At 29.3% G+C, this 25,590-nt stretch overlaps 1 protein-coding gene across 1 annotated transcript in view; it reads right to left on the bottom strand.

Annotated features, from left to right (window-relative positions):
- LOC121118572 (uncharacterized) overlaps positions 1 to 25,590 on the bottom strand; it is a 112,614-nt gene that overhangs the window by 47,089 nt on the left and 39,935 nt on the right. Inside the window, exon 2 of the mRNA XM_071888725.1 lies at positions 2,804 to 2,927. Coding sequence (XP_071744826.1) covers positions 2,804 to 2,925 — 122 coding nt within the window. The 5' untranslated portion in view covers positions 2,926 to 2,927. The remainder of the gene's footprint in view (positions 1 to 2,803; positions 2,928 to 25,590) is intronic.

The following is a 25,590-nucleotide window of genomic DNA, read 5'->3' as shown; positions in this document are numbered from 1 at the left end:
TTTTCATGCCACCGTCAAGCTTGGAGTAGGAATGCTTTCATGGCAAGGATGCAGAATTGAATTTTCACGATCACTACATGATGATATATTTTGTTATTGGAAGCTGGTGTGAAAAAATCCTTTCTGCTTACTGAGTCTCCGAAGTGTTCCTTTATAAGCTCTCCAAGAGTAGAGTTAACAAGTTTTAAAATTGGGCACTCCCACAGAAGAAAAGAACCTGTCTCTCTTTCTGAATTGTTGAAATTGTGATTCGGACTATCGGATAGGTATCCTGATACCAATAGTGTTCCTGTCACTTCTAGATACACAAACCATTTCTCAGATGTAGTTAAGAGATATTTTTGCGTAGCTCATACAAGGTTGAGGAGGGGATTCATCAGCGCTCCTGCGATTTAATACAAACTTTATCACTACTGCAAGTCTAATCTTCGAATTGATTTAAAACTCATTCTTTTTACTCAACTCCTGAAAGAGATATAATATAAACAAGGTAGTTTGAAATGGTTTTTACTTCGGTAACCATGTTAGCCTTTTAAAAGTTAATGTATCCAGAAGATGTTGATGCAATCCCTCCAGGTCTCCAAGAACTTTCACACCCTTTCTCAGATGCGAAGGATTCCCTTCAGTAAGTGCATCAGTTGGAAGTGCATTTAGGCCACAAGATAACTAAAGTAATTCTAACGTTCGTTTTGTACTAGAAATAAATGTATTTATATAAGCAACTACACTTAGTTTTTGAAAAATAGACTTCATGCCTTGATGATAGTGGGAATATACAGAAAGACCATCCATGGGTTGGCTTTTTCTCAAGAACTTGTTATTACTTATTTTATGGAGACGAGGATCATCTGTAATTAAGAATAGCAAAGTCGCTATTGGATCTCCTTATTTACACCCTCTTGACAACCTCGAAGTTTCTTAAGTTTTTACCCTTGCCGCATTGAGTTTTTGATCCCACTATCATTGACGCCATTTCTCATATAATAAAATGTCTACAGCCCTTATATTTTAGAGTTTTAATCAGGTGTTGGTGCAATATTGAATCAAAAGCTTTTTCAAAATCAAGGGCAATAATAGTGCAGTTGTTACCTTTTTCGAACGGTGTTTGTAAATTAGCGCTGACGTCTTTCATTCAACATCCTTTTATAAAACCTTTCTGAGACTTGCTAATAATATCGGGAAGGGTAAATTTCAATTTTTTGACAACCACATGAAATAGTATTTTATAAATTGTGCTCTTTAGTGTGATTGGTCTCAAATTTTTTTCATAATGGTGGTCTTTGTCCTTTTTGGGAATTGCTATCAACAGGTTGTTAATCACAATTGAAGTAAATAATCTTTTTAAAAGTGTATATTTCGATAAAATGTTTAAAATCGGTGCTAACTCGTCTGCAAACATTTGATGAATATCAAAACCTTTCCCCAATATACCAGTTGATTTGTTCCATTTACCACCGTTTTTGATTGCATAAATAATATCTGTTTGATAAAAAATTTTTGGTCATCAATACTGAATCAGGAATATCAAATTGAGTATTATTAGTAAACAACATATGCACTGTTCAATAAGTATTTTGCACATTTATTTAGCCCAGAGCTATCTCTGCATGCATAGAGTTTTTCACAGTAGTCGGTAGCAATATTATTAAAAGCTTTTTGACTTTCTTTTAGGTCATTATTGTTATCAAATAAGTACTCTCACTGTATTGTGGGTTTGCCACTGTCTTAAGTATAATTTTTATTAGAAATTTTGGAGATCAAAATTCCAGAGTTTAATTCTTATGTGGCAGGTAGTCTTTAGATTGTTTTTTTCTTTTGGGTGACTTTGGCACAATTAATTGACTTTGTAATTATTTTTCCAGTTTTTTCAAAGTTTTCTAACTCCTTTGATATATCCACTCCCTCCATAATCCGAATCTTAGTGTTGACAATTACATCATGCAGCTTTTCTTGGCATACACTGTCTTTCAGAATTGTACTATTCAGAATCCATCATTTATTGTGTCTCCTCTCATTCGTACTTGCAAATTCTATAAGAATTGATTTATTATCAGAGATGAAGTTTGGAAGTATATCGTTCCAGCACATGTCTAGCCTTGATGTCACCATTTTCTTTTTCTTTTTTTTGGTTGAGAATATATTATTGTTGTTATTCGAAAAATATCTACAGTCGATAATCTTCTTTTTCAACTTTATAGCCTTGAGTGCTGCAGACGCCCTATGGTTACCTTTTCCCTTTGCTGTGAAACAAAAAAATAATTTTATGGATTTATTATTGCTTCTAATGGTAGTTATTTCCTAAAATTAAGAATTGTATAAATAGTCCAGTAGTTGGGGAGAATGTTATTGTCTAAGTAAAACCTCCTCTGATAAGAAATGAACCGTTATTTATAATTTCGAGCTTAATTCTCATTTTGTTTTAAGTTATACTATTACACGTATCCACAATGTTTAGCCAATTTTCACTCATAATTTGCTTTTTACTAATCAAAATGGTTAGATGTTTTTTGATGTTCTCCTTGCTTTTTCTACTATTGAAAAAATGGAAAAAAAATCAACTTTGGGTAAAATTCTCTAAAAACTTTTGAAAATGGTTTATTCTTATAAAATAATTAATTTTTACTATTTTGTACAACATAACTTTTAGCCTTTTTTTATCTCTGTTTGGAGGAATGTTTGATAAATGCAAGGTAAGGACTCACAAATATATTAGAACTGGATCGATTTGGTCTTTATACTGATCCAAGATTTGCAGGTTTGGAAGAATGTTATAAATATTTATATATGTATATGTCATACTTACCAAAACTCCTTGCTTGTCACATCTCGATGTAGATCCCTTGTAACAGATTTAGTAACTATAAACGTAAAAATTGCTGTTTCTTTACTATCATTTAATCGAAGGAAACGATGTAAAAGAGCCATGGCTGAAAATTATAAATAAAAATCATTAGATATTCTGTAAAAACTTCTCAATTTTCTATATTATTGAATTGAAAGTATAATAATAATGTGTGCACCTTGTCAGGAAAGAATTCATCAATGTCTGATATCTATCTTCAATGTTGATTGATAATATTATCATTATCATTTAGGGATGTGACTTTTCCTTCCATCCTTTTTAATCATCAATTTGTGTGTCTATTATACATTATAAAAATAAAGAAGGAAAGAGGAACAAAATGAAAGCCATCGAATTGATTTTTTTAAACTCTTTCCTTCGATGTTTTGTTGTTGCATGCTCAAATTATGTAGATTTTATTATTTGTATCAACAGATTAATTATTTCATTTTAGAATATCTGTGTTACTAGCACATGAAGTTGTAAATTCTAAGCAATGTAGTATGTAAAATAAAGAACAGAAAATTTATATGATAACGTTCACAATTGAAGAGTTTTTTAGAGGAAAATAACGTTGTATCAAATTACTTACTAGCAGAAGCTAAAAGTGGAAGGAAATATACAGAAATCCTTTCTTTTATCTAGGAAGGATATGGTTAGACTTTACTCAAATATCGATTCTCAATTCTACTTTGAGTCCAACAAGAACTAAAACTTATAATTGTTGGTGTCCACAAATATCTTACGTGCATAGACAATTTATATCTAAAAACTCTGTTTTAAATGATCTTCGAACCTCAGCAATTCTTAAAGTTATATTTCTTTAATTTAAAATGTGTTTTGTTCTTAGGAGTAACATGTAACATGATAAATCAAGTTTTGGAAAAAGGAAAATGACTAATGTTGCATTTTATTTTAATCAAACAGGAAACACTTAAAATCACAGAATCTCTTCATTTTGAGAGGTTTGTTGAGGTTTGAAGACTATAATATGCAAAGTTCTTATTAATAAATAACATGATGGATGTAGTAACCCACCTTATCTTCCTAACCAATTATCAGTGCCATTTGCTTAAAAACACATAGTAACTTTATACTAAAATTGTTAAATATTATTTTTTTGTAAGACCGATTCAGACTGAATTTTTCCTTAAAAAATCGAATTATTTTGTTTTTCTAAAAATTATAAAGGTTTTATACTAAACTTCTTTAAAAATCGAATTGGTTCAGTCCAATTATGAACAACTTTCAAACCGAACCCTAACACTAGTATTCACACCATTGTTGCATTGTCACATTTTTTTATTGAATTAAGATGCTATGATAAAACTATTCCCAACAGGAAAAATGTCTATATTATTTTTGTTCATGTTTAGATACTACTTTTAGTAGTGTTCTCTTCTCTTTTTGATATCTCTCTCATCGTATGAGCTATAATTAAAGTCTCTAAGAATGGGTGCTACCTATCTTTCACATCATCTATTTTTTCCTCTCTCTACTCCATTTGAAAATTTAAGCAATTGGATTGATCAAATATCTACATTTCACATACATACTGGATGGAAAGAAAAAGTTTAGACACTCATACAAATAAAATTTTTGATGTTGTAAGTGAATGATTATAAAAAATCTGGGACTTCATGCAGTCAACAAAATATAAGTTGTTTGTAAAACTTATTCTTATTGAGCTACAAATGTCGTCGAGAAAACTATTATCTCTTATAAAAAAGAAATTGAAAGTGAATAAGAACATTAAAAAAGGAAGGATAATAGTAGTAGGAAACCCATTGTCAATTCAGTTACCTAAAAACATAATTGAGATTAACCTAACTAAGTCTATGCCCAATCATGATATATATAACTTTCTCACACTGCAGTCAACAAAACATTCGCAAGGCTCTGTGGTATGCCCTTGACAATTTAAGAAGACTTATTCTTACAAACTGCATTATAAAAACTATTTTCATCGTTACAAATTACTTTTAATTGATCTTAAATGAGTCCCAGCTGGAAGAGTATGAAGGTATATAGAGAACGTCATTAAAGTATGTAGTCAATGAAGGCAGATATTTACTATATCTGGATTGAAATGGACCTAGACTACTTCTCTACGTCCTTCGTCTCTTTTCGTCAAAGTATTACTGCTATAGTAGCAGCTGATAGTGACATAGTTTGATAAAGAAATTGCTAACATTTTTTGAAATATTCTTTTTGTAAAATATATGTTTAAGTAATAGACAAAGCATTCAAGAATAATTTGCAAAATTGGTAATTTTTAATTTTTTTCCTGGTACAAGAATTGTGCAGGTTGACTTTTTCAGCCATGGAACTCACATTTTAGTTCGAGTTGTGTATTTTCAAACCTGTAGTTCCAACAAAAATTAGCTTACTTTACACTTTGTAGATAATCTTTTTTACAAGTGTCTTCATTTGAGTGTTTTTAAGTCTGAATAAATAGGTTAGAAACTTAAGCAATTGAGTTTCAAACAAATTTTTCCAATCATAGAAGAGATAACCTTGAATTTAATGTGAGACCTGTGAGAGTTAATTGTGGCAGATCCTACTATTTCTCTGACAAGTTATTGTATAAACTGTGTGTTTTGGTAAATGTTTTTATTGAACACTAAACATCTACATCACATTAAAAAAGTGGAAATTGTGTAAACAATTCGTTTATAAACTTTCAATTTTAAATTAATTACATCTGGTTAATATGTATTCAAGAAGTGTATCAGAAGTAATGTGTTAAGTAGGTCAAGAAATAATCACATATTATTAGCATTTGTCAAATTTTCTATAGTATTCAAATAAAATAATATGTAGATGGTCATGTTTCAAATTTCAATAGATGCAGGACCTTGAGGCTAAAAAAATCAACTCGTGCATCGCTTATAAATACTTATATGTATAAGGACAACTAAAATTATTACTTTTTGTGTAAGTGAGATAAGTAAAAAGAAAGAAAATAAAGGTATGTAGTCTATGAAGGCAGATGTTAACTATAGCTGGATTGAAATGGATCTTGACTACTTCCCGACGTCCTTCGTCTCTTTTCGTCAAAGTATTACAACTATAGTAGCAGCTGATAGTGACATAGTTGGATAAAGAAATACCAAGTTTATGTAATGTATTTATGCATTTCTCTACGAAAGTCTACGAAATCAATATTATACAACATATATTTAATCTATACCTTAGCTCTTAATTAATATTATTATTATATTTCATTAATATTCAGGGCGTAGATGGTAATGGGGTTCCATTCTCACCCGTTTACTGGAAGTATGATATACAACTCTGATGATAAAGAACCCGTTATTTTCTCATTCAAGATTGAATTTTCAACTTTGTTTTTTATTATGTTGGTACACAAATCTACAACGAAGTTGACAATATCATCCATCCATTTTGCATAGTTGTTTTGTTTTTGACAATTAAAAAGTTAAGAGGTCTTTTGGTGTGTTCTGCAATTTTCTACTATTGGAAAAAATGGTACCTAAAATCAATTTTGGGTAAAATTCTTTAAAACTTATGAAATGTTTTTTTTCTTCTAAAATAGATGTACATTTTGAAAAATAAACAATCTTTCCAAATGCTTTAAGGATCATAATCCTAAATTTATTTTTTCTTTCAATTTTTTCGATCCAATGATAGTTGAAATTGGAATTAAAAAATAATGATTTATTTGATATCAAACCACGTATACTAAGTTTGTTCGGGAATAAGTACTGCATGTAGATATTGTTGGATTTAAAACCGTGCTTAACTTTAACCCCTCCCCATTGTATTACAGTTTGAACAATTCATCATAAAATTATAGGGCATAACTTTTAAAAAGTATCAACTAGCCAAAATGATAATTTTTTTGAATTCAGTGAATTTCTGAGCATTTTTTCCCAGCAAAAATAATTTAGACACCCCTGTAAATGCATGTTCTGAGCGACGTTTTGATTTAGATATATATTTTAATAAAATTTGTATATAATTATTTTTTTTCGGGTTTTAATCTTGACTTTTCAAGGCACAAACCGGTATCAGTGCTACAAACTAATATTTTATTGATTTTGCATGTAAACTGTGGATTTGTTTTCTTGGAAATTCATTCCTCTGATTTCTTTGTACTTTGACTTAATTAATATCACCCAAAAATCTTAACTTGTACAAATTCTTGCAAACCATCTAATGTTCAAGGTTCTCAAAAAAAAACAAAAAAACGAGGTCGACAAGTCCTAAACCCCACTTTGAAGTTAAAGCAATCAATCTCGTTTCGGAAATATACATACTTTCTTAGACCTTCCCATAAAAACTGTTCTCTCTTTGCCTTGATTGTATTGCAAATGCTTTCTGTAAAAGGGGAATATCGCAAAAGATGCACAATTTTTGGTAGAATTTTTTGGTTCCATATCTATATTTTATGAAGTTTGTTTATCGTAAATGGGACTAACCCCTCGACTGCTTTATTAATTATCCCTAAAATTTAATCCACGTTTTTGTGTAATGCTTGTTTCTCACTATGTCAGGAAACTATAATGCCCAGCAGTGTTGCAGAGTCAACGTATGAATACGAAGGAAACTCCTTGATAAGTTAATTTTCCATATATCTAAGTACTTATGTCTTTGATAAGTTCACCTTTAATTCAGATTCCCGTCGGAATTGGACTAACACCCTTTCTAATTTTCGTTAAGCAGTTTTTAATTCGTCCCGTGAACCAGTAATAAATGCAGATACGTCGTCAGCGAATATCATTATCCTTGATGACTTCCTTCCTATTTTAAGACGTTTGATTAATGGGTTTAGAGATCACTTTTTCATATAGCAGATTTATAGCTATAATGAACAATGAAGGCGAGTATTGAGAAAGATAACCTAAGAATTGTAGCCACTTTTGAAATGTAATTTGGAGGTAAACCAGCCTTGGTTTATTATAAAGTTATAGCTTTTATAGTCAAAAACCTTCTCGAAATCAACAAGTATCGTTGCAAATTCCTTATTAATTTTTCAAATCAATTCTATCGCATCTTGAAGTGATTTTGGTATGTCCTCTGGGAGTCTTTTTTCCATGAAACCCTTTTGAGAGGTGGACACTATATATAGTGAAACTTTCTTTTGGCGATTGTTCAAGATACCCGTCAGAATTTTGCAAGTTGTATCAAGTAGTGTAATGGGCCTATAGCTATCAATACAAAAGGGATCTTTACCTTTTTTTTTTTTTTTTTTTTTTTTGAATGAGAGTTATGAGTTGTTTTTTTATCCCATTATCCATAAATTTGAAGATAACTCTTTCTTCAAATATTTCATCGAAAACTTCCTTCAGAATGGGACTGAGAAGTGTTACATGCGATTTGTAGAACTCAAAATGTAGCCCAGAGGGGCCTGGAGACTTAATTTTTTTTTTAAATAATTATTGATATAATATTCAATTTCTTCTTTCGTTAATTCCTGGTCAAATCTTCTATTATATGAACCAGTAATTATTTTTCTTCTCCCTCTCATTGAGCAAAGGAAAGAAGTTGTTTTCCTCTTCCCACCACCTTAAACAAAATAAACATATCTTCTCCTCAGAGCATTCCCGGCATTTATATAACTCAGCATAAAATATTTGAGCTTCTGTCGCTATTTCAGTAGGATCTTCCGTTATTACACCAGACGTCAATCTTAGGGAAGATATTCTCCTCAGCTCCTTGGTAAGATTTCTCAGAATACTTAAAGTTTAATTTTTCCTTTATATTTGCATCGACAAGATTGTTTTTTTATCATAATTAAACTCCTTTGGACTCGTACTCGATGAGGAAATTAATTTTGTCCTGGACATTGACATGGAGAAGCTTATTTATCTCCCAAAATAGATGAATCTGTGAAATACTAAGAAGAGTAGTTCACACATAAATTAGTATATAGTGTATATACTACAACTTTCTAATTTAAAATTCTGTTGAGAAACCAAAATAATAATAAAGACCTATGATCAAAGGATGTAGTGAATTGGATTTATGTTTACCTATACAAATTCGTAAAGTGAATTTTAATATAAAAAATGAGGTCTTCAGAAGAAGAAAAACTGATTAATTACATATAATATAGTATTTGTACGATAAAAGTGATCTGAAATAGAATTATCACATAGTATATCGACTTATAATAGTATATATAGTATTAAAATGTTATTTTTAGAAATTAACGTTGAAGTACATTCTAATTATTTACTCGCATTGAAAAAATCTTTTATTTCGCAATATGAACAGTATTTTTTATTTTATAAAGCTGTTATCATATTTTTTGGTTCTTGAAGATAAATTATCTAAGTATAAAGTATACACAAGCGAAAAACAGAAATTCATACCAAGGATTTTTCCGGGAGATACTATTGCAAAAATTTGTTGGACTAAGAGTAGAATTGAAGATCGACAGCAAAATAATTTTTGCTTATGTCCTAGTTAGATACAGAGTGGCCATTGTGTTTATTTTCTTCCTTTCATAGGTGCTTGCAACTCATCCAATAAAACATGAAGACAGTCAAGCTACTCTCCTCCCAAATATTATTCAAATTGTCAGGATTACTAGGGATAGAAAAATTGCCCTAATGCTTGTGAATGTAAATCGAAAGGAAAAGTATATGTTGACAACTTTGATCAACGTTATTTCTGTTGACAACAACCAATGTAACACCGAAAGTGTTTCGTGCTCGCTAATTATTTTGAATTTTCAAAATAGAGATAAATAACGAGTAAGAACATTAGTGTCTTGCAAATTACTAACATGGCATATTCTCAAAAAAATGTACGCTCAATACGATTTTGATAATTTTCACATCTCTAAAGATAGACATTTTTCTGGTTCCTTTTCTTTTAAACATAAAGTGCTTAGGATTGAAAACTCTAAGAATATTTAATGTTCTTTAATAATAAGTAAAATTAGGATAAAAAAATTAAGCGAAATGAATTTATAAGTATAAAACTCTGACGTTTTTCATATACGGTCGAGGTTTTGACTTTTTTCACATCTCAATCGTTAATCACATTCAATTTTAGTTATTCTTGAGTATGTATTTTGAGGAAATTTTTAGACTGTCTAAGTAATCATAGATCAAAGGTTCATAATATTTCTGTGTTCATTACGAACAAAGAAATATTGTAAACCACTGTCTTAGTCAGACAAAACATTCAGAAAAGTTGTTTTTTTCGTCTACGTCTCGTAATCGTTATGGTAAAAACATTGGTTTACAGTTTATTTCGTCCAGTCATATAACACAAATTAACAATCCACAATATCTTATTTATTAAATTCATAGAAAGATACATTACGGGTAACTTTTTGTAGCAGGTAATTCTGCTTGATTGATGAAATTTGTTTCTTGAAATTTGTTTATTTTGAATACGTCACATTAACCCAATAAATCATAGTACCTCCAGTGCTCCTAACGGACAAAAAGTCAACTCACACCCGGCAACATTTAAATAGAAACAGATTGTTTTTGATCACATTTCTTTGTCCACAACTCTTAATTGGGTATTATAATTTATTTGTTTAACTTTGACAAAAATATTATTAATACAAATACTTTTTACCTTTTTTTGAACGAGAAACTAAAATCATTTTTAGAGTAAAAATCAATAATTTATTGGGAATTTACCACATCCTTTCATGCAATTTTTCGCTGCAAAATACTATTAATCATTTTTATCCATCACATTTATAAAGAATAAATTGTAACTCTCTTACAAAATTGCAGTAATTTAAATAGCTTTACGAGATGATAGTTCACTTGGCCCATTATAATAATTATATGTGTACACTCGAATAAAAATGTCAGGCTCTCCAGTGATTGTTTACAGAAGAAACATGTTCTCCCTTCCGATGTTTAATCATATAAACTCAGCAAGGTTAGTAAATTGTTAACTACTCTGTACTACATCCAAAATAATGAATAATCTGTCGTCCTATTAAGGCCTCTTTTTATCTCCCCGACCGAGGCATTTAGCCAACCTATTGATTTGATCTAAAAATTGATTTTGTTTTGATTTGTGCTCTAAAAGCATTTGAAGACTATTTTTTCCTATCATTTTCATAAAATTAAAAATAACATCCCTTGGGCCAATTTCTCTTCTCTTAAAAACCACCCACTTTAAAATAATTTTTATTTCCAAAATCTCATTTGCCATAAATTCACAATTTTTTATTCAAAACCTCTTCCGAGAACGATATCTTCCTTTTGATTAAAGTATCTGGTATATGTACGAATCTGCTATTCTTTAAAACTGGTTCCGACCATTCTATTCTTTCTAAAACTTTTTCCGTCGATTCCCCATTAATTGCTTCATTTTTTTCCCCCGGGAATTGGCTTTTATCAATAGTTATCCATATAATTTTGCATGGTCCATTGCCTTTCTCTCCCTTTAATGCAATGTCCATTATTTCAAGGAACGTTTGTTCCAGTATTTTATTTCATACGGAAATTTAAAAAATTAAATTCGTCCGAACCATGTAAAATGCATCGTTTTCCAAAAATCTTTAAATCTTAATTAACCAAACTCACCTAACTTTTTGGGGAATATAATACAAGTTCAAGATACCTTCTGATTCTTCCTTTCGGTAATAAAAAATTATTACATATTTCGTCAATCTTCTTGCATAAAATATCGGAAAAGGTGTCAGTTTCAAAATATGAATTATTTTAGATAAAATAAGTGAATTCCATATTTGAATTCTTGCACCTATATTATTATTTACAAAAATTGTGTACTTAGAGGTTGTTTTTTGAATCTTTTACCCAATAACCTTCATGTCTTCAAAAAAATAACTTCAATTCAAAGTTTCAAATGTTCCTAACACTTTCATCCTAGGTGTAACATTTATAGCGTTCAAATTAGAAAAATCATTAAAATCAGCCATTATCTGCATCTTTTAGAAAAAAAATCGTTAATCCAGATTTTTCACGTTATCTCCTAAAATATGTAATGTCTGCTTATAAGACGTCTGAATATTTTTGTGGCTTCCTGAATAAATCATAGTAATGTCATCAACAAAACTTCAATTTTATTTTTCATCTCTCCCACTTTTATATATTGTGATGTATTGATTTCCTCCAAAAATGGATTTAAGGCAATAATAAGTAGAACTGGGGAGATGGGATTTCCCTGACGGCATCCTCTATTCACATTGAAATTATACTCTTCTCTTTTATAAAAGGTAATAAGATCACAGAGACTTACTGCCACTATTCTTATAAACTTATATCCCTGCCCGTGCGCCTTTAAACTTCTTATTATCCATTCGTCTGATATACTGTCGAATGCCTTCATAAAATCAATCGCCAACACTGCTTCTTTGGAATTTTGTTTCGTTGCCTCTGCAATCGAATCCTTAATTCCTCTGACCACATCCTCAATGACTATACCTGGAACAAAACTTTTTTGTGACAAGTTTGAAATATGAGGCAAAAACCTTTCATAATTTCATTACTTAGATTCCACTATAGATTTTATACGACACGTTGACCATAGTTAAACACCTAAGGTTCTCTATAGATCTTGGACCCTTATCCTTTTTAGGTATATGATTTACTTTCCCTATTGAAATATGTCTAGCAAAAACATCGTTAGAAATACCTTTTTTGAAAACTTCTTCTAACGATGGGGAAAGAAGCGTAGTATATTTCTTATAAAATTCCATCAAAACCCATCAGGTCCAGGAGATTTATTTTTCTTAATATATGACCTAATGGATTCTCTAAATACTTTAACACCAATTTTATCTTCTAAGGCCTTCTTAAAAGACTCTTCCATTTTTGTTACAATAAATATATCAATATTTTTAACCTCGCCAGCAATGTATGCTGAGTTGAAAATACATTTAATGCAGGACTTTTTATTATAATCTATGTAGTCTCTGCATTTATACATTTCTTGATAATATTCAATAACCATTTTGGTCACCTCCCTTGGATTAATCTCCACTCTGCCACGTGCATCCAGAAATAACCTCACATATTTCATGGCCATTCCACTTAGTTCAATTTGTTTAATCCTATTGAGAAGTACCTGTTCTTTTGTCTATTGAGCCGAGATCTAATTAAATTCCCTTGAGAATATGTGAAAGGAATTTGTTGAGATTTTTCAATTGTAGCTGCATATCCACAATTTTTCTTTTTTCCATGTGCAATTAATTAATAATTCGCATAATTAGTTCTTAATACAATAGTACCACAAAAATTTTATATGCAAAACTACAGGCATATTAAAAAGGATTGAATGAATTAAGTAAAGTTTCTCAATAAAAACTATATTGTAATAGATATGCACGTCTCTTTAATGGATTAAATTTTAAATGAACGTGATTTTCATATCTGATAAAGGATATACTATTACTATTTTAAAATTAAAGGGGCAATACAATAAAAAAAATCCTTTAAAATTCAGCTGTAAGTATACTCTTACATTCTATTTCTTATCTTTATTGCATTATGTAGCTTCTCATACTATCAGAAGCAGAAAAAACCCAGAGCCAGCTGTTAATAATTTTTTGAGCAACTTTTCCCCACGATGGAACAATTTATCAAATATTGTTCACAGCTTAAAAATAGCTAATTATAATTCAACCAATCAACGTTCGGAATACTGATTATGTGAAAGACGCAGAAACATCAAGAGTTGACAACAAAATACGGTGTAAATTTTTGTGTTATTGATGTACGTCAAAGATTTGTTTGGAGGAAAATGTGATTGTCTTCGTATATCCTTTATTTGTTACCAATATTTGAAGCTCAAGGACGAGTAATAGTTTTAACTCGAATATGGCGTGAACATTGAGCAAGCTAAAAAATCTCACCGGAAAGTACTAGACAGTATTTTATTATATAAGTTTTCCCTCCTAAGACCGGTCTTTTGTTCATTTTTTATGGCAACTACAACAGCTCAACTGAAATAACTATGTCATTTCAGCAGTTGAAGTAATATCATGACTTTTTTCAATGAGACACAATACCTGAAGTTTAAAGAAAGAAGTTTGTATGTAAAGCATATAATACTTTAGTACTATATATGTTCTGGCTATTATTCATTCTTTTTTTTATTCTTATTTTCTTTAATCCTAGCTAAGAGTGATGAAAATAAAAAGATAGCAAATAAGGACCGACGAATAGGTTCACCAACAGTTAATAAACAAATACGTATACAACCCTTCAATGCCTCCCCACTGCAGCCTTATCCTTCTCATTCATCAATGTATAATAGAAAAAAAAAACCTCTAATAAACTGGGAGCAAAAATCTCTAGATTCTTATCCGTTTTCAGTATTTACAACTCTGGCTTAGAAAGCCATACCTATCATCCGGTGTTATGATATTACATCAATTCCGTAGATTTCTTCAATATTTTATTCACATATTATTCCACTATCCGGATTATAACTCCATCCAAGTATGTAGTCTCTCCCAGTCAAGCTCATTATCTTTTTATAGACGTGCTATAATTATCTGGTATTGTTTATCTTTGTACTCTAGACCAGTTATTTTCGAATATTCGACAGTTTTTCCAATAATTTTTCCATAGCTAAATTATATGTATCTATTTATTTCCTCCAAATAATTATTACTATTTGTATTTATTCAATAAAAACATAATTAGGAATACAAATAGTGTACCTAGTATTTTTTTTCTTCTCCAGGAAGGTATTTATTCAAATAAATAAATAAAAACAGGAAATTAGCGTAATATAGGTAAACATACATAAACATTGTAGTTTATAATTAATTTCCTATTTAGAGACCTAAATGGCCTATCATTAAAATATGTTTTACAGATATATATAAAATTATAAATAAAAATTAAATCGAAGTCCCTAAAATATTCAAGTTTATAATAAAATAAAGTAAACTATTTCAGGACCTCTGACATCACAAAATGCTTCTTATAATAGTTAATTATAAATTTTAACATTTTTTAATTCCTAACAGATGTTGATGGGAATATTTTATTAATTCCAACGCATAATTTTTTTTTTTGGTTAGGTTCGGTATCTTAAGTTTAAATGCAGTATAGTTATAATTTATGACTGACAATAAGCCCTGTCTATTTTTTAAGTCCATCGATCAAACTTCAAAAGCACAATATACATAGAACTTAATTCAAGCTAATATATATTTATGAATCCAAGCTCCAGTAATATAAGTCTGTCAAACACAATACCATTTAATAAAAGTGTACTTAGCTCTTTAAATAACTATTATTTTGAAAAAAAGATATTTACACAGATTCCTAATATATTTCATATACTATAAAATATATTAACGAATGATAAAATGTAGCATTATCAGAGTCTCTGCCTTAATTAGTAAAGACATTATTTCAAATGTAAAAATATTTATTGTATAGTTAGATTCCATATAAAAAATGAAAAACTCTTACATAAGTAATAAAATGATTTAAAAAATCTTATTCTTGAAATAAAATAAATTTTGCTAAGTTCTCAAATTATATTAAATCAGGTAACACATTGTTCAATAAATCCCGAGGTAAACTAAGTAAAACTCAATATTTTAGCAAAATTTAACTTTATGAAGATAAAAAACCAATGATATAAAAAAATAAAATAATAATTTGTAAATCGACTTGGGAATAGTCCATTGCCATAAAAATTTGATATGTTTGGTTTTGGTTTGAAGACTATTAATACGTGAAAAAAAAAAGAGATTTGAAATATTGGTGCCATCTTTGAGAAAGCCTCCGAACTTATTGAACGATGTTATAGGACATATAATGGTAAATCTCAATTGAAGTTCATATGACTCCACGCATAGTTAACTGACTCATAGTCCACATACTTTGATACAATAAAAAAAGTGACTCAAGTACTACAGCTCTTGAGAAAATCCCATATAATTATAGCAAAGGTTTGAAAAGTTGATGGAAGATACTTCATACGATCCGTAGCTCCAGATAAAATCCGAAGCCTGGAATTAACCGTGAATGAGATAATGAAGGAAACCTAAGAATTAGTATAATATCATGGACAGGATGCAGTTTATTCTTCCCAAAGCAGATTTTTGAAGTTCAGCTAACTTAAAGGGATTTATGTTCCCTGTTGATGAGGGCTTTCTCTTTCTAATTTCCTCTACTTTTATAAAATAATAGGGCTTGGGGATAAATCTCCAAGAGGGGTTTGATAAGGAATAATTATCTTGTTACGTCATTATGTAGCTAGGTAAGCAAGCTACAAATAATTTGAAAAATTTGCCACGTTTATATACATTTATTTTTCTCTACTCTGTATTTGTATTAATTATTTATAATGAAGCTTATTTCAATATAATTTCCATGACGTCAGTATTCATTCTATTATTTTGAATATTTTTAGATTTCCTTCAACCTTTTTTTCTTTATTTCCTTATTTTTATAGATATTTTTCGTGGTAATGAAGATCTAGATCGCCAAACATAACTTTATTTATTCACAAAATATCGAATAAAAACTGAATAAGTTTTAAAAATCGAGACACTATCATTCTTATTGCTCAGAAATGGATTACATGATGAGAAAGATAATTAAGGAATTTACCTACAAAATTATGTTTACCAATTTGTCTAAAAAATGTAAATTGGAGGATACCAAAAAAAAAAAAAAACTTGAACTAACTGAGGATTAAAAAGTCTTATTTGTACAATAAGTTAATGCAAATACTTATATATGTATAATAATTTGCAACGGGCTATAGTATTGTATTTACTATAAATAAATTAATAAATAATTAAGTCAATAATTATCGTGAAAAAAGTTTACATTAAAGTAATAGCTAACTACATAAACAAGTTTTATAAGTAATTTAATCAAGTAAATGGAATTTAGTATCGATTAGCTTTCTACTATGAACATTAAAAGTAGATTGACCTCGTAAGGGGTGTCTGTAGCTTTCATCGTTGTTGTTGTTTTTTTTTTGGGGGAGGGGGAGTTTAGTCCCAAAAATTATCATACCGTAATACAACTACATATACATAAAAATAGGTTTATTATATTTAAGTATGTTGTTATATACAAGTTGCAATTTTGTAGAAGTTGCAAGTTGAATTCATTTTTTTTATTGGAAGGGGGGATCAGCTCAAAAAAAGTGGCTAGCGACAGCATTTGACCACATTATTTTAATTTGATTGTGTATTTACAAATTAATGGAAGATCCTTCCGATTTGTACATTAATACTATCAATTTTTGTAATCTTTTTGACTAAGAAGCAAATCTGTAGTCCACATTAAAATAAATAATTATTTATTGTAAATTAATTTCATATATAGGTTGATATTTAATATGAGATAATAGAATTCTGAGAAAATGTACTTAAAAGTTCAAAATCCCATACTTTTAAGAATTATCTTTGTATAAGAATAACGCCAAGATTTTTTATTCTTTTAAGATAAAGTAGTTTATTTGATGCTTCAGTAACTGGTATTTTATTTAAAGGAAGAAAAGTATTTGTAGCTAACAGGTCTAATTCAACAGCAGTATTGAAATGATATAATTTTTTTCTAAGAAAAATTTCTTGAAATTTATATGATAATAATATATCTAAACTCCATTGCTTAAATATTTGGTAAGTCAATTATAAGTGGAACAAATCTGTAGATAAATCATTATAAAGCTATTATAATTGCTTACAATTTTTCTCAGATTGCTATACTTTTGAGGGCAATTCTCGGGAAAATGGGATTGTGACCTTTGGGCTTAGTGATCATTTTTGCAAACTATAAAGTCATATTTAGAACCAAACTGAAGTTTAGTAAGGAAAAAGTAAATATTTATTTGATTTTTATCCATTTTTCTTACTCACAAAAATTGCCTTCCAATTTTAACTTAAGATATGTGTTGAGTTTTTTCATTTTTACTATCATTAGACTGCTTTAAAAGAATATTTTACTATTATTACCTCAACGAAAATGTTGTTCGCTGATGAATTGCTAATGCACTTTCATAATTTTAAACCTTTTTTTTCCCTCTACATGTACCTAAATAAAAAGAGAATAAAAATACAAAATTTTCTTTTTTAATGATATAAGTTACTGGTCCGATCTGCTCAAGTTTTATAAATACTTTAAATACTCGATCCAAGGATCCATTAAAAATTAAAAATTCATTTCATATCAAATGCATTTATTTATTATAATGGGCATATTTTTTGGCAATAAAAGTCAATTCTTGAGTCTTAGATTGTGTGATCATGTCCAGTCTGAAGTAAATAGAATCCAAGTTCCCACCTTTATAGAATAAAAGTATGCAACAAAATTCAGATTTTGAAACACCTGTGGACTAAATCATTTCAGGTATGTGTTTGAATTTTTTTCAAAGTCGGGATCGATTTTACGTTTTTAACGTTTTGTGTGACCTTGACCCCTCAAATTTTAAAGTCTCTTAGTTCATATACAATTTTTGTAGAAAGTTTTATGAAAATTAATCTATTACTTTTTCTGGAATTCTGCTTACAAATAATACAGTAGACTCCGTGGAACTTGTTTGGTGGAGGTAAAAACGCCAAAAGGGGAGGGGGTTATTTGACAGAAAAACTTAAATAACTTTATATTCGAATGCAAAAATAATTATTAATACTTCGAAAGTATATTTATTATCTGACATTGTTGCTCATGCTGAAATCACAGACTTATAAAGATTATTGGCCAAACGGTGATTCATTTGTATTCAATATAGTCAACCATTAAAAAATCAGGTCCCCGAATAACGAAACCGTGATTATGAACAGTTCCTTTTTAATTAATGAATTTTGACCTCTAACAATTTTGTTAACAAATATTAAGGACTGTCAATCCTTATTCCACTTAAGAAAAGGGGTTTGATCTTATATTTTTTTGAAGAACTAAACTTCATTTTCTTAGACCGATCTAAATTTAGTAATTATAAAAAAATCGCATTATAACATAACAATTTACTGGATACTTGTGTTTCTGAAGCCTCTTAGTGTACATAAGGGCCTATGGGAAAGTACGTACAGTGTACACTGGTAGAAGGGGTATGAGGTTGAGAATATACGCTATAATGCACGTACTTTATAAAGAGATGAGTTTTCAAAAATGTGGGCCAAATACAAACATTGGGAGAACGAGGAACAACGAATATCTAATAACTTTCGTGTATACCTTATTACATGCCTCCCAATATGTACATTAGTGCAATATACAATACTTGGAGCATCACCATAATAAATATATTGAACAAAATCAAGAATAGGTGAAAATCCCAATAAACTGTTTTAACTTCCTATATGTATAAACACAGGCCAAAGTTTTATTGACATATTTGATTAAACTATAAGGATTGTTTTCAAATTTCTAGGATGATCTAAGATACACAAGAATATTTACTATAGTTTTGAAACTTTATTTAGTTTAAGAGATTTATATTCACACCGAAATTTTAAATAAAATCCATCAATACCTCATTATTTTATTTAGACAATCTATTTTTACTATATTAAGTGCAATTTTCGTGCCTCCAAAGGGGTAATAAGACTGATTTCTGTATTTACATAAATTAACAATAATTCGTGCAAGAATTCGAATGTAATACACCCTCCATATTGATATAAACCATTCCAGCTTAATTTTGTTTTGTTGGGCCATATATGTATTCATTCAATAAATCTGTAGACCATTACGAAATAATGTTAGTGTTGAATTAATGTGTATTTGTATTATTACTAAGTGCATTCTTATTTCTTAAAATTTTATAAAATTAAGTGTAATTCTTCATTCGTTATGGTTTGACATGATCTTAAAAGAAGTGTATAAGAATATATTTTGTTGTATGCATAAACATGTTTACTTGGGAGTATTGAATAAATTAAGAATGGTTCATCATTCCGCATACTTATATATAAATATATTATATACACCCTTTAAAGATGTTTTAATCATGTTTGTTTTGAAGTTCTAAGTACATATATGAAAATACGTATTAGAAAAGCAAATTTTGTATAGCAGAAACTCAGGAAATTCTTGAATGAAATAGTAAATAACAGAGGTAGTAAAAAGTACTTATACTACAATTATGTCTTGAGCTGCAATTCTATGCTTACTTTTCTATGTAAAGTGGAAAAAAAATTGACTGAGTCCAGTTTAAGTCTTTAGGAATATATAATTACTTTCAATGAGTGGTCCCCAACCTTTCTTTCACAGCTGACCGGTCAACGCTAGACAATTTTATTACAAATTGGATGAAGATAGAAAAAATAATAAACATGAATTCACTGTGTACTCATATGACACTTTATTAGGACATTGCACAAACATTATAATGATATTATAACATTAAGAAATAATAACTTCATTTCCACATTACTCCAACAATAGAACACTATTATATCATCCAAAACTTTCCATAACACTAAATCGCTGGTAGCGCTGAGCTATTTTTTTTCTTGCAACGAGATGGTCACATCTGGGGCTAATGCAAAGAATATATTTAAAAACATGAAAATCAATACAAGCAGTTCTGATTAATTGGAAACTTTCTTTTGTTGTGTTTTAAACAGCTGAAATCCCGTTCAACAACTGAATATATTAAAAATATCTACTATTAGCTCGTGTTTATTATCATTATTAAAAATTAGTTACACAATATAACATTTTTTTATTATAATAATAAAATATTTAGTTACTCCATGTTTAACGGATTTATGGAAATCCATTATTTCACTGATTCCTTAATATATTATTAATCTGACATCTCAAAGTATAGGAACGAATTTAATTCTGTAACAATAAAAAAAAATGATATTACTAATCAAAACTTCAAGGAACTTAATATTTGTTTATTATCATATTTTAGGAAATAATTAATCAAGCAAAAAGCAAAATAAATTCTGCATGAATTTGAAAGAATTTCTATTCCAGATTAAATATTCTATTTCTTCATCAAAATAGTTATATAGTCCTCCAGTAAAAGAAAAAAATGATTATTATGAGATTCCACCTGCTTTACCTTCTACACTCTCTTCTTTTAAGGAAGCTGTGATCACTTGTATCACTAGATTTGTAATCGTCAAACTGCAATAACGTCTTTATTTTATGTTTTGCAAATCAGCAGTGGCAGATTCATCCAAAGTTGATCCCAGTAATTTAGCTTTGACTAAAAGGAAATATTTACAAGGCCTAATATAGCCTTCACAAGTGTATCAAGAAACTAAAAGAGTATATTTTAAATTGATTTTAATTGACAAAACTCCTTTTTTTTAAAAAGAATTAAAACATGTTTGTAAAGTATTAAAAAGGAATTAGTGAAAAGATAATTAGGTTTTATATGTTCTTAGTGAACACATGGTTAATGGAAATTTATTGAACAATTTTTGTATTGATCGGCATCAACTTATTTCAGGCTCTGACTTTTTAATCAACGGATAGTCAATAATCTAAAATTTTATTCTAAATATGTGAGGAAGTCAAATTGAGAAATAGTTTTATTCAGAGGACATTACTTATAGTAATGTCATTAACTAGATTTAAAACTTAAATTTTGTTTGTGTAAAATAAATATTATATATTAAAATCAGTACTCATTACATAATCCCTAAATAATAATGGCATAGATAAGTAGGCAATAATTTGTATTTTAAATAATAAAAATGTTTATAAAGCACTATTTAAAACAATAGAACGAAATTCCCTCTTTAGTTCTTTATATATATATATATGTACAAGGGTGCCAATTAAATACATTTTTGTGATAGTATAAAAATTGAAGGCTTAAATGCGTTTTTAAGAAAAAAATAAAAATTAACAAAGTATGAACAATTTTTATGAATATTTAGAAATAGTTTAACGGCTTTAAAGTTTTGAATTTTCACATATTTTTGGGAAAAATGGGTAATTTTGTTTTAATATCATCCGTATACTCTAAGTTTTTTAAATTAAGAAATTTAGTTAAGTTAATTTTCTATCAAAAGTTTAAATTAAATGTTCATGATAAATCATTTTTACGTGTCTAAAAGAACAATAAAAATATTTAAATGATGTGTTGGCTAGTTGCGCATTTGTTTGTTTATAACATCCAATGAGCGACTAATGATATCTACAAAAATTTGCAAATACTTCTTTTTAATACTATGCATTGTTCTTAAATTAATTATGAATGATACAATGTGGGGATTCACACTTCATACGAGGAGTAAATCAAGACAGCTGTCCTGCCGCGGAAGCAGTGCCGTCGGAGCATATGCCAACACAACTGGAGAATTTCATTTTCAGTTATGTAACCATACAGAAATTTGAACATTTCTACGACTGTCGTGTTGATTTGCAATGATAGTGCAAATAACAAATACTTATGCACACCCTAAAATATATATCGCACATAAACAAGTATCAGCGCCTTGTTGTTAATATTTTTAGATTCATCCACCTGGAGTGCTCACCACGGTGATTTATCAATTATCTCCAAGAACTGTGTTTTAATGTCTTCCACTATCTTCTCATTCACCGAGTCACTGGGTTAACCATAAGAGGCATCTGTGACATATTTTTGACCGCATCCTCTCCAAATATCTTAAGTGGAGTACAAGATCCATTCTTTACCGATAGCAAATGGTTTTTTAGCCTTAGCAATGTGATTTACCAATAAGTATGATGCTCTCAGTTCATTTTGGTTTCATTATAGGATGCCCCTCAGTAATTTCTTCTGTCCCTTGTGTTCATTTTTTTTTCTTGTTCAAAATACTAATAAGGCTTCTCTTTTATTCCATTACACTTGGTTTCTAAGTGTTGAAGCAGTTTTGAAGGATTTATTATATCATTTGAGAACCCGTCGCTGCAAAGTATCAATAAAAATAATCAGCCTAAAAATAATTTAAAATTTCCTTGTACAATTAATTATCTTTTTTAATTTGCGCTGGTACTTAATATTTCTTTTTTCTTGAACCAACTGTAGATGAACTAGTAATTCCCCCTTTAATAGTGTCCCATAAATAACTATTTCATTCTTGTTCGATCCAGCACTGATTGATTTACGGACTGATAATGGTCTGCAGCCCGGGTTTTGGGTACCAATCCTTTAAACTGTCCTTCATAGAGCATGTGAAAAACTAGAATAATTTTTTAGCTTAAGTTGAGTTGCGAGTTTTAGCTATGTAGTCAAAATCCATGGTTGAGTTTTTGATTGTGTGATCAAGTCGAGTTGCAGTAAAATGCAGTCAAAGTTCCAAACTCTCGAAAAATACTACGGAACACAATTCAGATTTTAGAAGAGTAGATGGAAAACTACCTGTGAATGATAGCCCTGGAGAAAGTTGCATCGGAGAAAAATTACCCTTATTTTGTTCAAACTTCATGATGAATGATAACACATTATAAATTCAATTCATATTATTTCAGACAAATTCATCTAAGCATATTTGTTTGTTTCCTTCCCCAAAAGAGTATCTTCAAGAGTGAATAATGTTATTGCAATACAATTTCCATGCAATTTTTAACTATAATCAATTACTTTAAGAAATAGATCGACAGGATTAGGAAACCAAAAAAAAGTAAAATTTTTGACTCATAACATCATTTTAAAACGGTACAATGAAATTTATGGTTTATTAATGTTCAATATCTCATGTAGTAAATTTGTCACAAAACAGCAACGTGAAAATTATATTTTTTTTATGTACATAAAAATACCTACAATATACTGGTATGAAACTATTTGAGTCTATTTTGTCCAATATTTCATAAAATATAGTAATTAATTCGTATACATTAAGGAGAGGCAAGGATTATTTTAAGGTATTGTGTAAGTATATACATATGTACAGTCTGATTAATTAAACTGTTTACGAAATGAAACTTTAATATCTTATATGTAGGTACAATTAGTAGAGAATATTAATTTTTATTATCCTACAGTGTGAAAAGTTGTGTTTTACACATGTACAAGAGTTATAAGAAGGAAATAATGGCTTTCAATGTAAATTATGCTAATAATTATAGGAGAAACCAATGATTTTACAATAATACATATGTGTCACGTATCAAAACGATTTTAGCTTTCATAAATGGGGACCAACTGTCTGTTCAACAGCACATGCATTAATTTCTGTAGGCTTACTTCCTTTGTTATAAATTAAACCACATCGTGTATTTGATTCTCAATCTATTCTGATAGAGATTCACTAATCCACTGACTATTTATACTAGAAAGTTAGCATTAAATATAACTTTGATTATACTTTATAGTTGGCAGGAAAAAAAAAAAATTTTTTATTCATTTATAGACTCTTAATTTATATAAAATCATGATAACTTCTATGAGGAATAACGAAAATAAATATTGAAGTGGTTTAAAGAACTAACCCTCCATTCATTGCTCAAAGATACAATTATGTCTATTGAATAAACAAAAAAGATTTTGGCAGATACAAAAAACGAATCTCAAGAGATGTTTAATAAGATTATGGACAGTTTCCTAATCAGCTAATTGCATCCAGGATCATGAACGTAAGAAAATACACCGTGTATCGTTTCTTGCATAGTAGAGGATTCAAACACAAGAAAAAAATTATGTTCCCGACTTTTTTTAAGAACAAAGAGAGTTTTAACAGAAGTCTTGGTTTTGGATAACCAAATAGAGCAAAGTTTTGTTATCCGTTGACAAAAAAAAATCTATATAGTTGAGATGGCTTGCACTGCTACTGTGGAGATCCTATAAGATCTCAAGAAAAATATTATAAGCGAATGAGTTGTGATGGGAGTGTCATGTGTGCAATTGGTCTAAATTAAAGAAAACGCTTCATTTCATGATTGAACGCAAAGATATCAACAAATACTTGAACATGCATACAAAGTTGTCACATTTGCAATGATGAATGGATCTTTCATTTAAACAATTTATTTATATGTCTCCCAAAGCTCAAACAGAAAGCATATAGATTTGGGATTGTTCAGCTTGTAGTCCATATTTTAATTTATTCAAGAATATTAAATATAATTATTTAAAAGGTGTATTGAGATGGGCGCCAATTTATCCCCTTTCACGAACTTAAGGAACAGGACTTGGACTATTCTTCCCATCTAGTTGCTTGATAGTCTTCTAAATTCAATGAACACTACACATTAAGATATTTTATCTTAAACTTCAATTAACTTAATTTTTATATTCACTTTTTCAAATCAGTTCTCTATTAGGGTTTATTTAATATATTAGCCCCAAAAATTAATAATACAATTGTATAATAATAGAGGATACCGGTGGTGAAGGGTTGAATAGAAGGGAATCGAAACAAATAATGTAAGCAGAAGATAATAAACAATAAGAGGGATGTAGAAAGATACATTGCGAGAAGAAGAAAGAGAAAAGACAAAGCAAAGGAAAAAGAGTTTTATTTGGGCCAAAAGGGACTCTAAATGACCTCGGAGGCTCAAAAAAAGTATAATAAAAAATACTTATGCTTATTTTAAACGTTTACTTCCTTATTTGTTCCTCCATTTTGGATTCTATGTGTGATTACACCAAAAACAGATTTATAAATATATAAATGATACCTATTATTTTTTTTTTTTTTTTTTTGGGGGAAGTGAGCTTAAGAAACGTTTAGCTCCCAATAGGGGCTAACAACGCCATTGATTACAAATATAATTAAATTAGAAATTAGTGCGTGTGAAAGACATAGAGTAATAATGAGGATTTTCTCAGAAGTTATAAGTGTAAAACTTTTTTGTACTGGGTGTACACCATAGGATCGACACCAGTGTAATTCCAGCCTACATAAATAAACTTGCTGT

Source organism: Lepeophtheirus salmonis, chromosome 5 (assembly GCF_016086655.4).
Source record: "Lepeophtheirus salmonis chromosome 5, UVic_Lsal_1.4, whole genome shotgun sequence".
Classification (NCBI taxonomy): domain Eukaryota; kingdom Metazoa; phylum Arthropoda; class Copepoda; order Siphonostomatoida; family Caligidae; genus Lepeophtheirus; species Lepeophtheirus salmonis.
This window is presented reverse-complemented; position numbering and strand designations above follow the sequence as displayed.